The 15313-nt window shown below is 40.1% G+C and overlaps 1 protein-coding gene across 1 annotated transcript; it reads left to right on the forward strand.

Annotated features, from left to right (window-relative positions):
- The first annotated feature begins 6444 nt into the window (after positions 1 to 6444).
- LOC106174630 (uncharacterized) lies at positions 6445 to 11427 on the forward strand. The gene is made up of 3 exons (XM_087014193.1): positions 6445 to 6536; positions 6662 to 10195; positions 10462 to 11427. The coding sequence occupies exons 2-3, from the start codon at positions 6763 to 6765 to the stop codon at positions 11154 to 11156; spliced, it is 4128 nt and encodes a 1375-aa protein (XP_086870319.1). The 5' UTR covers positions 6445 to 6536; positions 6662 to 6762; the 3' UTR covers positions 11157 to 11427.
- The last annotated feature ends 3886 nt before the right edge of the window (positions 11428 to 15313 follow it).

Here is a 15313-nt window from a genome sequence, read left to right on the forward strand (position 1 = left end):
TACGCATGGGCAGTTCCAATCAAATCAAAATCAGCGGACAATGTATTAGATGCGTTTAAAGGCATTGTTTCCGAAGGCAGAAAGCCACTGGTACTTCAAACTGATGCAGGGACAGAATTTACAAATAGAAAATTTCAAGCGTACCTCAAGAGTCAAGGCATAGCTTTTTTCACAACAAAATCGGAAAGAAAAAGCTCTGTGGTTGAGCGTTTTAACAGAAGCATAAAGACCCGTTTGTACAGATATTTCACAGCAAACAGTACGTTAACGTATGTGACAGTCCTAAACGACTTGATGACAGGATACAACCATGCAAAACATCGAAGCATAAAGATGGCCCCAATCGATGTGAATCCACGAAATGCAAACATTGTGTGGAAAAACTTGTATGGAAAAGTAAAAATAGGGAAGTCGGGGTTTAAATTTCAAGTAGGAGATACTGTAAGATTAAGCAAAACACGCACCCCTTTTGCAAAAGGATACGAACAGGGATGGACACAGGAAATATTTACAATATCAGAAAGATTAAACAGAACACCTCCTGTGTATAAGGTGAAAGATTACAATGGAGAGCAAATCGAAGGTGTCTTGTACGAACCAGAAATGATTAAAGTTATTAAAACTGACGACGTGTATCGTATCGAGAAAATTTTAAAGACCCGTGGAAAGGGGAAAACTAGGCAGCTTTTTGTAAAATGGGTAGGTTATGATGATCGTTTCAATACTTGGGTAGATTCGAAGGATGTACAAAAAACATAAATGTAACCGGTACCAGACAAAACACCTCATTTGAAAGGATGGCGTCGTCTTTTCATGTTATCTTACCGTCAAACAGCAGCTTTAAGTATTTCCCTAACAACAGACCCGAGACATTCCAAACAAAACTGTCATCGTCACTTAATCTAGAAGGGGATTTTGAAGTCGCATTGGTTGAACTACAGTACCCATATTCGTGGAACAATATTCAGAACGGTGTCTTGACATATTACGACGGGGTAAAAACAAATACGTTAAACATTACTGCAGGGTATTATCCGACAGTTGGCGATCTAATAACTGCAATTCACGATCAGTTAACAGCTATTGGAAAAACAAACATAACGTTGGGTTATAACATTATCAGCAGACGAGTTACAGTTCACTTGAAATCGGGGGCCTACATCGATGTTGCGGGAGACATGGCGACAATGCTAGGGTTTAAACCGAATGTCAGAGTTAATGCAGATACAATAGCCCCTTACCCTCCAAACATGACGTTAGGGTTCAATTCCCTCTACGTGTATACAGATATTATACAAAATCAGATGGTAGGGGACGCTTCGGCAAATTTACTGAGGATTGTTGATATTAATGGTGTTTACGGACAAGTGGTCACAAAAACATTTGACAATCCCATTTACATCCCTCTAAATCGTCGTCATATTGACACAATTCGAATAGATATAAGTCGTGACACGGGTGAACTTGTGCAGTTTGATAGCGGGAAGGCTATAGCGACACTTCATTTTCGCAGAAAGAGTTTATTATAAAAATGGATCCTGTATACGTAGCGTTAGTAAAAAGATACGAAGCACAGGTGGGCGGAGGGTCCATTCATAAATTTAGAGGTACAAGGGTACAATCACGAATGCAAAGAGGCAATGGTAGGTTATTTCAACCTAGACACGCTGAAATATTGCATGTAGATAGACAGAATAACCCGAAACGCACAGAACAACCCGCAGTAAAGAAGAAACGTAAAAGAAGTCGTACTCCGAAGTCAAAACTTTATGTTAATGGTGACGTCATAAGGAAAACGTTAAACGCCATGACTATAAAAAAGAACAACACACCTAAAGCAACCAGAAGAGTAAAAGGTAGACGACCAAAACAGTCACGTTCATTCAAGGCACAAGAAACGAATTTTTAGACATGAATAACACTGAAAATGATCCCATCGTCAGAACTGAACTGGATATATTTTCGAATATACGCGATCATATGCAGACCGATCTGTTATCGAGCTATTTTGAAGAAGTGAGACCTCTCACTGCGGTTGCAGATGTGAGCCCCGTAATAGAATTTGTCATTAAAGGAACACCCGACGAATATATCGATACGACGCAAATCAACCTATACGTTGAAGGTCAAATTGTTAAAGCAGATGGAACTGACATCGATGCAGGACAAAACACGTCAGTTGTGAATAACACGCTACACTCCCTATTTACAGCGGTCGACGTAGAGTTGAATGACCATTTAATAACTGTGGGACAGAATACATATGCCTACCGCGCATACTTGGAAAATTTATTGTATTATGGGAAAAATGCTAAAGAATCGCTTTTAACTTCGGAAATGTATTACCAAGATACCGATGGACTGATGGATGACGTTGATGTAGACGGAGACCCAGGGAATGAAGGATTTAAGGCTCGTAATTCTTGGTTTCAAAGGAGCAGGAGGGTTGAAATGTATGGACCGTTAAAAATTGACTTAGCCACTCAAAACAAGCTTCTTCTGAATCAAGTGGACGTACGAATCAAGTTGCGAAGGACGTCGCATGCATTTTGCCTTATGTCGGACACGGATGCACAAGAACAATTTCTGATCAAAAACATATCCCTTTTTGTAAGGAGAGTCAAAGTATCTGATCGGTTGAAACTGGCTCATGAGAACATATTAGCCAAACACGTAGCATGTTATCCCATGACTAGAAGGGAAGTCAAAGTTATCAATTTACCCAATGGTGTAAGAACGGCTCATATTGACAATGCGTATTTTGGACGCATGCCTAAACGTATTCTTTTGGCTTTGTTGGAAGATGATGCTTTTTCGGGAGATTATACTAAGAATCCGTTTAATTTCAAACACAACGATTTAAGGCAACTTCGATTAATGGTGGCGGGGGAACAAATACCATTCAAACCTTACAATTTTGATTTTAGTGTTCAAGGGGGGTTAAACTACTTAAGGGCGTATTATGATCTTTTGTCAGCAGTTGGAGCGGCAGACGGAGAGCACAGCATCGATATTGATAGAACTCAATACCTGAATGGATATGTTTTATTCGCTCACGATCTAACCCCTGATCAAACCTTTGACAATTATATAACTCCAACAAAGCAGGGTTCGCTTAACATCGATCTGGAGTTTGGACAACAGATTAACAATATCGTGTTGCTTGTCATGGCAGAATTTGATTCAGTTATCAAAATTGACCAACGTAGGAGCGTTTTTGTAGAATATTAAAATATGAATACGAAGCAAATAGAATGCATTCTTCAGACTGATCCGGTTACGAGAACATGTTTTCAAGGGGTGTTTGCATCAGACGCGTTGCCCAAAAAGATATGGACTTATCCAGCATGCCTCGTGGCTAATACGGATCCTCACGATAAACCGGGCGTGCACTGGGTTGCTTTTTACTTTGATGAACAGGGACACGGAGAGTTCTTTGACTCTTATGCGAAATCACCTTATTATTACAACGCAGCTTTTAAACGTTTTTTAGATGAAAACTCTTTATCTGGGTGGAATTGTAACACTAGGACATTACAGAGCCTGTATACCAAAGTGTGTGGACAATACTGTATATATTACTTGATGAATAGGTCTCGTGGAAAAAAATTAGAACAGATACTTAGTAAATTCACCAGCGACAAACAGTTTAATGATATATTAGTGTATGATTATGTTAATGCACATTGCAACATACCCTACTGTGTAAACGCGTGTTTTCAAGTTTGTAGATCAAAGAAGTCACTAGGAATATTGTATTAAACACATTTATTCGAGTAATAATAAAAATACAGCTGTGCAAATATGTTTTATGTTATTATTTTATTTCAATATATGTTGAATAAAGATAGTTTAGATTTTACTACATTTCCCGAATTCCTCTGAGTTGGCCGGGGAGCTAGTTTAGTTTTTGCTACATGTCCCGAGCCCATCTGAGTTGAACTGGAAGAAGTGTCCAACGACATAATCTGGTTGCGCCGCTTTACGTTTGAGATGTTATTTAGTGGTACATTAAGACGTTTCAAACCCTTTAAAAATACAGTAAGCCCTGGCGGTTCGTAATTCCTACGGGGTACATACAGATCGTTAAACAAATCTACTACATTGCTTCCTTCGTACACTCTACCATTGTATTTCAACTCCCCTTGATCATTATACGACAGCACATTAGGTTGGTTAGACATGTATCTCAAAATTACGTTAGCTTTGCGACGCACACGCTGTGGTATTGCATCTAATATCTCGGCTTTAAGATGTAATACAGATCCAGCCTCTGACTTGACGGTGGGGGTTGCGGTTGCGTCAGCGGTGTCAACTCCAAGTTGTGCTTCTAATGGTTGTGACGAATTGTGCACAACAACTGCAACCGGTTCGCGTTTCCTCGCTTTACTCAGATATTGACTTTGAAGATCGTTGTAGATACTCATTTTTTCATCGAATGGTACATCGGTCCTTTGCAAGGTTTTCTTCATTTCATTTTCTAAACGTAGTGTTTCTTCGACAAAGGGGGAATAATTAGCGCTTACTCTCTGTTTCAAAGCATTCAGTTCGTTCTCGTTGATTAAGACCATTTTATTGAAGCCTGCCATTTCTTGTTATCGGTTTTAGAATTGCCTTAACTGCACCCGGATTCCGTATCAAAATTATTTTTTTCCGCTGAATGGACACTTGTTTGGAAGCCAGCTGAACGATGACGCGTTTAACCCTCCGTAATGCCGATTTTTCTGTCGCAGTCAGGGTAATATTTGTATTATATAATAGATTAGATGCGTAGTTACAGATAATTCTAACAAGATCGTAGGGTGAATTCTTAACAACGGCAGTTATCAATTTCTTGTCGGCTATGGAAAGCAAACTGACATGAGCATTGAATAACTTTTCTGTCTCAACTTTCATGATACACCGCAGCGATGAAAATATGTTCAGTCATTTACATGTGTATGCGTAATGCGTTTCTCCGGGAAAGATATTGGTGCGCAGACGAATGCAATCCGCAGTGTTCTGTCTGAGGTCTATGAGTAAATAGCTATGGGCACTGGATGTGGCGTCTTTATAAACATTTATAAACGATTTTAGATCGTTGGGATACATTTGCATTCCTAGTGTTTTGACTTGCAGGGAGTCACGGGGGTTTTTAAAAAGAACCAAATAATGACAGTTCAACGATATGGTTCGCGCGTGCTTTTCTTTGGGAAATAAATTTTGTACAATCAATACTACACTGATGTTACGATGGTGAGAGCCTTTTGTGAATAGGTCACGGATCCGGGCATCGTCGCTACATTCGGCAAAAAGATCATCGAGTACTATTAGATTATTTAATTGAGAATCAAAAAAGGTGGCGTCGGTTAAGTCGGTCGGAATACCTTTAAAGAATGTTACTGTGTCAGGGTGCTCACTCTGCATTTCATCAAACAAGGGCTGCCAAATATCGTAACAATATATTATCTTTTGTGGCGACGGTGAAATCATTGTATCGGCATTTGATAATAGCCTTTTAATCCATACTGTTTTTCCTGAACCAGTGGGCCCTGCTAAAAGAGCAGTGAAAGGGTGTTTTAGATGTGTATCGTACATGTCCAAAAACGTAATTGGCATTTATCGGCTTGACGGGTTTACTTTATAACTTTTATCACGTGTTATACACAAATGATATATTATTTCCTATGGCGAAAAGTGATAAAAATTGCAGTAACATTGATAACCGTTTTTCATTTTCAAGCTAAAGTTCGTAAGTTCGGGGGAGGGTACTTAGTGACACGGTGCATTCAGTTCTCATGCATCGTACACAAAGAGGCAATCGCCATTAATATTAATGTGTGCTGTTTCGTCTCTATGGGCCATTCAATAGCGTGTGATTGTGCTTGTGCACATTCTTTTGTGAAGAGATTACGTTGAGAGCGACATTGAAAGTACTAAAGAGACTGGTGTTGTTTCTGTACACGGGGGGTACAATAGAAGACCACAGCACGTACATTATTAACAACGTTTTCCCCCGAAGACGATATTATTGATAGTATTCGATTTGTACGGCAGGTACATTATTAACAACATTTCCCACGAAGACGATATTATTGATAGTATTTGATTTGTGTTATGTACTACTACATTTTATTGAGTGCAACGCTGTGTGACTATGTAATGAAATTTAAACGCGTATCAATCGATACAATAGAACAACTGTAGTCACACCCATGCGTGTTGTTGTAAGGGATTACATCAAGAGAGTGGCATTGAAATTATAAGAGGCTGGTGTTGATTCTGTGAACAGGGAGGACAATATAAGGCCAGGGCATATGAATAATCAACAGCATTTTCTCACGGTTGTCACCCTACATTTTCCCGCGAACAACACAATGGTATACGTAATTTTATGTGACGTGGGATATTTTTATTGGTTAAAAGTTTTATTTCATTATTCTTAATATTAAACATCCTGGCTTCGGCGTCATTTGAGCATTAGCGTCTGTGGAGGCATGTCGCGGCAATACATTGTAGAAGGTCCCATGGAGAGCCAGTGTAGGAGCACACAAAATGTAAGTTACTGAACATTCAGTCAATTTAATTCACGTTAAAATTTTTGTATATATCGTTAACATTGTGTCTAAAATGTTTAGCTGTCTGAAAACGGGGGACTGATTTGATTTTTTGATCTTTATAGATATCACGCACAGTGGCTATTGCTTGAGCTTGAGATTTCCTTACCCTCACCCCTTACATTACCCCTCCTTTTATTACATGTGCCTTTAACACTATTTTATCATGGGTGACACAGAGTCTGAGGGATCGGTTTCTAATTTGTGGGAAGACATGAGTAATGAGGATGATTTATTGAATGCGGAGCATGAGAGTGGTGATGAGTTATGGGCTGATTCAAATGTAACAGACGATCAGCTGGTAAATCATGTAGATCAGTTCGAAGGTGAACTCGGGATGGGGTTAGATTATAGAAGGTTTTATAATCTGCGACGGGTCAATGAACGGCGCATGAAAAAATTTTCAACTGTAAACACGGACTATCAGCTCACATTCTCCCATTTAGAAAATAGAAGTTTAAATTCTATGATCCCGTTCCTACGTGAGCTTTTCCAAAACATATTTGACGACTTAGTGCAGAACATGCTTCCTCATGATTTGGTCAGAATTGTCTTGCAATCTGACACGTTAGAGTATCCCATATCAATAGCGTTCACGAGGGTATCTGAATTTACAGTGGATCTCTTTTTGGACGAATTGATAAGAGTATTACAGTCTCACGAGGAGTTTAGACTTGACGCATCTATTATTTTAACTGTGTGTCATGTCAGTATGCCACGCCCTGGTGGAGCAAGATTAAAAAGAGGGTCTATGGGTCTGCAGAGCTTTCTCCACGCAAAGCGTTCAGTCATTCAAATACGTAACGGGGCGGGAGATCAGTTGTGTTTAGCGCGTGCATTGGTTGTAGCTATGGCCAAAGCAGATAATGACCCCGAATATGCAACAATCGTTGATAACCGTTGTCGTGAACAATTAGAAAGAGCCCAAGACTTGCATACAAGAGCTGGAGTACCGTTAGGTCCTTGTGGTGTCCCTGAAATTAAACAGTTTCAGTCATATTTGAGTAATTATCAAATATCTGTGTTTTCTGGAGATCACTTTATGAGTTTAATTCATAAAGGACCTTCAGCTTTGAAGGAGCTGTTTTTATTTTATCATAAGGGGCATTATGATGTCATAACTTCGATAACAGGTTTCATGGGTAGAGCGTACTATTGTACGGAATGCAATATAGGTTTTGATCACATGGGTGACCATTCGTGCGAAAAATATTGCGAGAGGTGTAAAAAGGATTCGTCATGCAAGTTTGAAAATTGGCGTCATTGCGATCAGTGTAGCAGAAATTTCCTCTCTGACAGCTGTTTTAGAAATCATACACTTGTACCCGAACAAGGTAAATGGTCAACCTGCCGACGATTTACTCTTTGTAAAAAGTGCACTAAATTTGTCGATCATAAAAGGGAAGAAAAACATGTGTGTTACACTTACAAGTGCAAGTCATGTAATAAGTACGTCAAAGACGGTCACTTATGTTACATGCAAATTGATAGAGATGACCTTGGTGAGGATGATGACGATTTACTTATGTATATCGATGAGAATCCTGCTGCCAATTTCATTGGTAAGTTTAAACCTGGTTCAAAACGCCCTTTCATATTTTTTGATTTTGAAGCGCAGCCATCGCATGTTCATACCCCTAATCTAGTGGTTGCTCACAGGGTATGTCATCACTGTCTAAATTTAGACGTAACCCCCACTAGTACATGTGAGCTATGTGGCAAAAATGAACATGTGTTTAAGGGGCCGTCGTGTGTTGATGAATTTTGCAAATGGGTATTTGAAGATCAGAGTTTTGAACGTGCACAAGGTAAAAGGAAAAGGAAAGGAAAAAACAAAGGAGGTCGCAGTAAACGAATGAATCCTGGAGCATCGTTATGTTTTGATGGTGCTGATTATGAATGTGAGAATGACGAGGAGGATATGATCATACATAATGGGGCTATATTGTTGGCACACAACATGTCTGGTTATGATGGTTTTTTCCTCTTAAAATGGCTCAAAGACCAATGTATCGTTCCTGAGGTGATATTACGGGGCGCCAAGGTGCTTTCTATTAAGGTGGGCGATATAACCGTTATTGATTCTTACAGCTTCCTCCCCATGGCACTCAACAAACTTCCCGCTGCATTTGGTCTAGATGAATCCCTGTCAAAGGGCTACTTCCCCCACTTCTTTAATACCCCTGAAAACCAAGACTATAGGGGTAAAATGCCCGCCACTAATTTCTATGGCTCTGATTCAATGTCTACCGGTGCGAGAGAAAAATTTTTGGCATGGTACAATGATCAGGTTAGTCAAAACTATATATTTGATTTCCAAAAGGAAATACTCATATACTGCCGCATGGACGTCACCATTCTTCGGCAAGCATGTCTCCGATTCAGGAAATTGATGCTTGATATAACAGTTGCGAATGGTGTGGAAATTGATGTTTTTTACAGATCTATCACTATAGCCAGCGCATGCAATGTTGTGTTCAGATCTTTATTTCTTATGCAAAACACGATCGGCATTATTCCAGCACAGGGGTATAAGCCGAAAAACAAAACGTCCGTGAAAGCAGCTAAATGGTTGCGGTATAGGGCGGAGCGTGACAATGTCTTTATACAGCATGCTCATAATCAGGGAGAAAAGAAAATAGGAAAGTTTGTCGTTGATGGTTGGGCGTCAACAACTAACACTGTCTACGAGTATCAGGGGTGTTTTTGGCATGGGTGTCCAAAATGTTACAACAGTTACAATATCAACAATGTCAATTTGATGACAATGGGTGAGTTGTTAGAAAGGACGGTGGATAAGAAGCATGCGCTTCAGTCTTTAGGTTTCAACTACATAGAGGTATGGGAGTGTGAGTTTGACAGGGTCATACGGGAGGATGCTGGCGTGAAAGAAATAGTGGATAGCGTGAACGTTGTCGATTGTATTGATCCTCGTGAAGCCTTTTACGGGGGCAGGACGAACGCAGTCAAGCTTTTTTGTCAGGCAGATCAGGGACAGAAAATACGTTACATTGACGTGTGTAGTCTATATCCCTATGTCAACAAATACAAACCATACCCCCTCTGTCACCCCACCATCATAACCGAAAACTTTGGTCCTCTTAGCGAGTATGAAGGTTTAGTCAAATGTACTATTCTTCCTCCTCACGGCCTTTACCATCCTGTCCTTCCCTATAGATCACAAGGGAAACTAACATTTCCTCTTTGTCGCACATGCGCTGACACACTGCAGCAGTCACGGTGTGAGCATAATGACGAAGAGCGTTGTATGACAGGTACATGGGTTACGGTCGAGTTAAAAAAGGCCGTTTCCAAGGGCTATGTGATTAAACAAATGCACGAGGTCTGGCATTATGATCATGTTAGCGAATACAACCCAATCACCAAAACGGGGGGTCTTTTCTCTGACTATATCAATACATTTCTCAAGCTCAAACAAGAGGCCAGCGGCTATCCACCAGAGTGCACGACACCACAGCTCAAAAGAGACTACATTGCTTCCTACTTCACCAAAGAGGGCATTCGACTAGACCCTAACCAAATTAAGAAGAACCCAGGTCTGAGGGCTTTGTCTAAACTGATGCTTAACAGCTTTTGGGGTACGTATAAACAGAGGTAGCATTCATTTATTACATACACTATGTCTGAGGTTCACGCATGATTCCAATATTTGTATTTGTCATTCACCGTAAATAATGGTAATAACATCGTACGTACATTTGCATATTACATCTGTCCTTGATGCTTTATTATGTTTACACCTTGTTTATTCACATCATACAATATTACAGTACTTCTCATCCGTGCATTTTCACTATCCTTACTCGCATAGTTATGTTATTATTTTTTATGTTTGTTATTTCAGGCAAATTCGGTCAACGAATGAACATGACACAGTCCGAATACGTCACCGAGGTGGACGAGTACTTTGCACTGCTGTTGAACAAATCCGTCGATGTCACCAACGTGATGTTTTTAACCGATGATATGGTGGAGGTACACTACAAACACCAATCTGAGTTTAATGAATGCTCCGATAAGACCAACGTCGTCATAGCCGCGTACACCACCGCCCACGCTCGTATGGTTCTTTACAGCGCCATAGAGGTCCTGGATCGAAACGTTCTTTACTTTGACACGGACTCAATCATCTTCCTGGACGATGGCAGTGCACAAACCAACGCCTACCTAAATACCATCATGGGCAGCTACCTCGGCGACTTCACCGATGAGCTAGATGAGGGGGACCACATCACCACCTTCGTGTCGGGCGGGCCGAAAAACTACGCATACGTTACCGCAAAGGGAAAGACAATTTGTAAAGTGAGGGGTATCTCACTGAATTATGAAACCTCACAAATAGTGAACTATGAGACTTTACGTAACATGGTACACGGTATAGGTCCGAAAGAGGTGTCAACAACTACACATCATAAAATTGTGCGAGACACTCTGAATAAAGAACTGCTCTCTAAAAGGGAGGATAAAGTTTACCGGGTTGTGTACACTAAACGTGTCATTCAGCAAGACTCATTTGATACACTACCATACGGCTATTAACTTTCATAAATTGCCGAGTAGTGTTGTTTATATATTTATCATTTTTCATTTTGTTGTACATACATTGTTTTGCTGTTTTAATCTGTACATGTAATTGATAGATTCACTATACTCACTTTGCACTGCATTATGCTTAATTATTATCTTTTAGTAAATTAGACATTTATGTACATTGTTTTAATGTTTTAATGTGTATATACAACTGTTCACTATGATCAACTTACAATGCAATTATGTATTTCAATAAAATCATGTTTTATTTACAAATTTACTTGTTTACTACTACATTGTGCCTTTTTCCTTAGTAATTCTTTAAAATCTCCTACATGCCCAGGCCCGTTCTGTGACGTCATCCGTTACCATAGTGAAACGTAAACAAAAATAGGGAGTCTCGTTTGTTTACATTAAAAAAATTGTTTGTTTATTTTGTAAACATCCCCATTGTCCGGTATAGGTTTTCCATTGTTCAAATGATGTAACATAACAAAAGAAAAAAATGGAATTCTTTTCTCCCGTATAGTACGGATGTAACTACTGACAGGCCTGGAATTGTCTCACATCCGGGACTTCTGACATTTGCGAGATTTCTCGCGAGACGAGATTGAAACTTTCCAGTGACCAATATCGATTTGTGCTAGTATAAACAGAAAAGAAAAAAGGGAAGTTAATTTAAGAAATGAAAAAAACAAAATTTATCGAGATAATGTTGATGTAATTGACGTTTCTGAAGTAAATTCAAATGACAGTTTTATATGGCGAAATATCCAATGACATGACATCTTTCATCTTTTTCAAAATGAATTTTATAAGAATGGCAGGATCTCAAGAAAAAAACTATTAGAACATGTGGCACTTATTTTGTTAAATGAACCAAGATGTGTACGTAAAAAATCGTAAATGAAATTCTTGCTGTGATTGTAAAGGTTTTAAATGGTCTTTAGGTTTCTGTGTTGCTGCCTTTAACGGGTTCATTATTGTGAAAGAAAATAATGTTTCAATTTCAGGCCTTCCCAACTACCAGACTCGGCACCTACGGGTCCAGAATAAACCGGCATATCTGACCATACTACCCGTTTTCAAGGTGTGTGTCAGATCGCATAAAAGAGTATCATACCCTATCACAAATTCTGTAAGCCTACCTGTCATCCGGGTATCGCGCCTCGTTTTCGTCAAGTAGGAGTCGTATGAATACAACAGACGACTCCCTCAATCAGGGGGTGGAAACGCGCTACTTAGCCTATGTGATTAAGACGAGCCTAGCCGTCAGTACCGGTTATTATTTTGTGACCTTGAGGAGCAATTAGGTTTGGTCGTTGCGGCACGCATGAACAGTAGTTGAACTACCACACCTGGGTCTTTTGTTTTTGACAACTGTTCACTCGTCATCGAGGCGCTTGTTCAAGACTACAGGCTGATATCTACTAGTACTACCAGTGGCTTCATTAGTAACGTTCCCACAATACTTAAGTTTTCTGTCCGTGCGTACAAACCCTGAAAAAGGACAGCCTCGCTGACGAGAACAATGGACGTTTCTCACCCCTCTCTAGGATTACCCCTGCCCTCAATCTCGTCCATCCCGGTAGTCATGAAAATATTTAACCCCCGACAGAATATGCTTCCGCTATCAAAATTAGGTCTACTTTTCTAAATTAATATATAAGTTTGCAAGTTCTTATTTACAAAACATCATTGGCTATGTCCGAACCTAAATTTTATGTTAAAAATTGCGGTAGGCCTACTGTCAGATTTTAGCATAAACAGAGAAAATTGCAGCAGCGCATGAATCTAGATGAGATGCACTACTTTCCAACCCCGCTTAGGATCATTGCTATCACATCGCCCACCAGGCAAAATCGGTGTGGTGGCTGATACTCTGTAATGCGATCTGACACACACCTTGAAAACGGGTAGTGTGGTCTGATTAACCGGTTTAAACTGGACCCGTAGGTGCCGAGTCTGGTAGTTGGGAAGGCCTGAATTTCATTTTGTTGAATATTTTTTTGCTCGGGTATACCGTAATCACAGATTGTTATGTGTCATGGCTGCCGGGCTGTTGTCCACTCGACACAATTTTTGCGCTGTCGCCATCTTCTGTAATTCTATATACAGCATGTACTTGTATACGCGTGATAATCTTCAAATCAACAGGCGGACTAACTCTGGCCCCTTTGCCACCCCAACAGTTGGAGAGAAAACAAACCTAAACAAACGGAACAATATTTTCTACACTTAGTCTCCCATTTTTAATATATGCTATTATTGGAATTATTCAACAAATTCTTTCTGTAGGCCCTGTGTTTTTCACAAAGTTGAAAATAAGGGTGCACATCTGTCTGTTTTGTTGCACTTGCACACTTGATAAAACATCTCAAACGAGATAGGATGAGCTTCTCAGCCCCCATTTCCATAGAATAGGGGGCTAACTTGTCAAATATGGCGACCCACTACAAAGCTTGCCGTCTAATCCGCTAATAGACGCTGAATAGATATCCCGTGGGGAAGTATTCAAGTGGGTCGGCCATTTTTTACCCTTGGACAAATTAGTCCACTGTTCTTTATGTGGCCATAGTCACCATCGGTCTACAAAGCAATTCTGCGGGGACTCACATTGCCTGAAATTAGCTTAACAGATTAACATGCCCCCTCTCGGCGTTAAGTAGAATACAGAAATGCTGGTGATTATTCGAGTACATATGAAACAAGAGGAGGAGTGTCATTCAGCGTAGCTGATTGTTCTTAGACCCCATTCCAAGAGATTAGATCGATCCAAACTAGATCGACCTAACTCCCTGGGGGTTCACGCTAAATAGCTGTCAGCCGAGCGGGCACGAAAGTTAACTAAACCCATACAGCTTGTAGTACATGTAGGCGGGACGGACATTTAAGCCGGATTATCTGACAGCAATCTAGTGAGACTCCCCACGGGGATAGATCGATCTAAATGTTTGGGAATACGCCCTTGGACCCCATTCCCAGAGATTAGATTGATCCAAACTAGATCGATCTAACTCCCTGGGGGTTCACGCTAAATTGATGTCAGCCGAGCGCGCACGGTAGTCAATTACCCCCTTACAGCTTGTAGTGGGCGGGACAGACATTTAAGCTGGCTAAGCTGACAGTAATCTAGTTAGACTCCCCACGGGGAAAGATCGATCTAAAATCTGTGGGAATGGGGTATTAGTGAGAGTCCCGCATAGTTGGGTCGATCCATTTAGACCGATGATGTCCATGAAAATGGAGTCTTTATTTCATTTGTGGAAATAGTTTACATACTGTATATGAACACCACAAGGCAAACAAAATCTCTGGTGTTGACAAAAACCGGATCTTCACAGTCGAACGAAATATATAGTAAACCGCAATGGTAGACGTTTTTTATCGCTTTGAAATCCAGGTTAGAGAAACAAATGAAAAAACTGCCGTCCAAAATAAGGACAAAGACAAGGCGGTGACAGGCAGCTTAAGTAGGAAGTTATGACAGAGATAAGATCGGTTGGGTGTATATGTTTATCTTTGTAACCCACATGCACAAAAATATACCCCAACTCACATGAAACAGTCTCTCAGGGCCTGTGCGCAAAACAGACATTTTCCAAGACCTGGGGCTATCTGGCTTTCTAAAATCCAGTCGTCTTAGGCTAAGGCCCACCAAACAAGTGAAAATATATATTTATTAACAGGTGATCATGAAAGGTGCACTCCATGGGTTTGAAAATCTCGCAAGTGTTTATTTTTGCCTTCCACGGCTTTTAGTAAAAACCTTAAAAAACAATTAAACCCCTTAAACAAATTTTCTGGGGCGTACCTGATGTTTATACATCTTAAGAAGGTGCTCGATGGTTATAAAGACTGGCCAGTTATTTTAAACTAAATCAACCTTTATAAATTTAATTTAAGATCGAATTCAAGTGCAGAGAGGGATGGATATAAGATTCGTGAGTAAGAGAAAATTGGTTATTTTCCCGGCAAAATCCATTTGGAGGGAAGATTCCAAGGTGTTGCCCTTAAATAAATACTCTTTGCATTAAAATTTATCTGACATTACGTATGTTATTAAAAGAAAATCGACCATTATCAAAGGCTGCGGATTAGTATAAACCAGTGACTGTCAAGTCATTCCGGATAAAGACAAGGATCCACCAATCAGGAGTGAGAGG

Source organism: Lingula anatina, chromosome 5, assembly GCF_051362555.1.
Source record: "Lingula anatina isolate TDL-2025a chromosome 5, LinAna3.0, whole genome shotgun sequence".
NCBI lineage: Eukaryota > Metazoa > Brachiopoda > Lingulata > Lingulida > Lingulidae > Lingula > Lingula anatina.

Excerpts from the sequence above, each read along its gene's own strand:
- LOC106174630 (XM_087014193.1), top strand. The coding sequence starts at position 6,763 with ATGGGTGACACAGAGTCTGAGGGATCGGTTTCTAATTTGTGGGAAGAC. Across the intron at positions 10,196-10,461 it reads GATGCTTAACAGCTTTTGGG|GCAAATTCGGTCAACGAATG; the intron begins GTACGTATAAAC and ends TTGTTATTTCAG.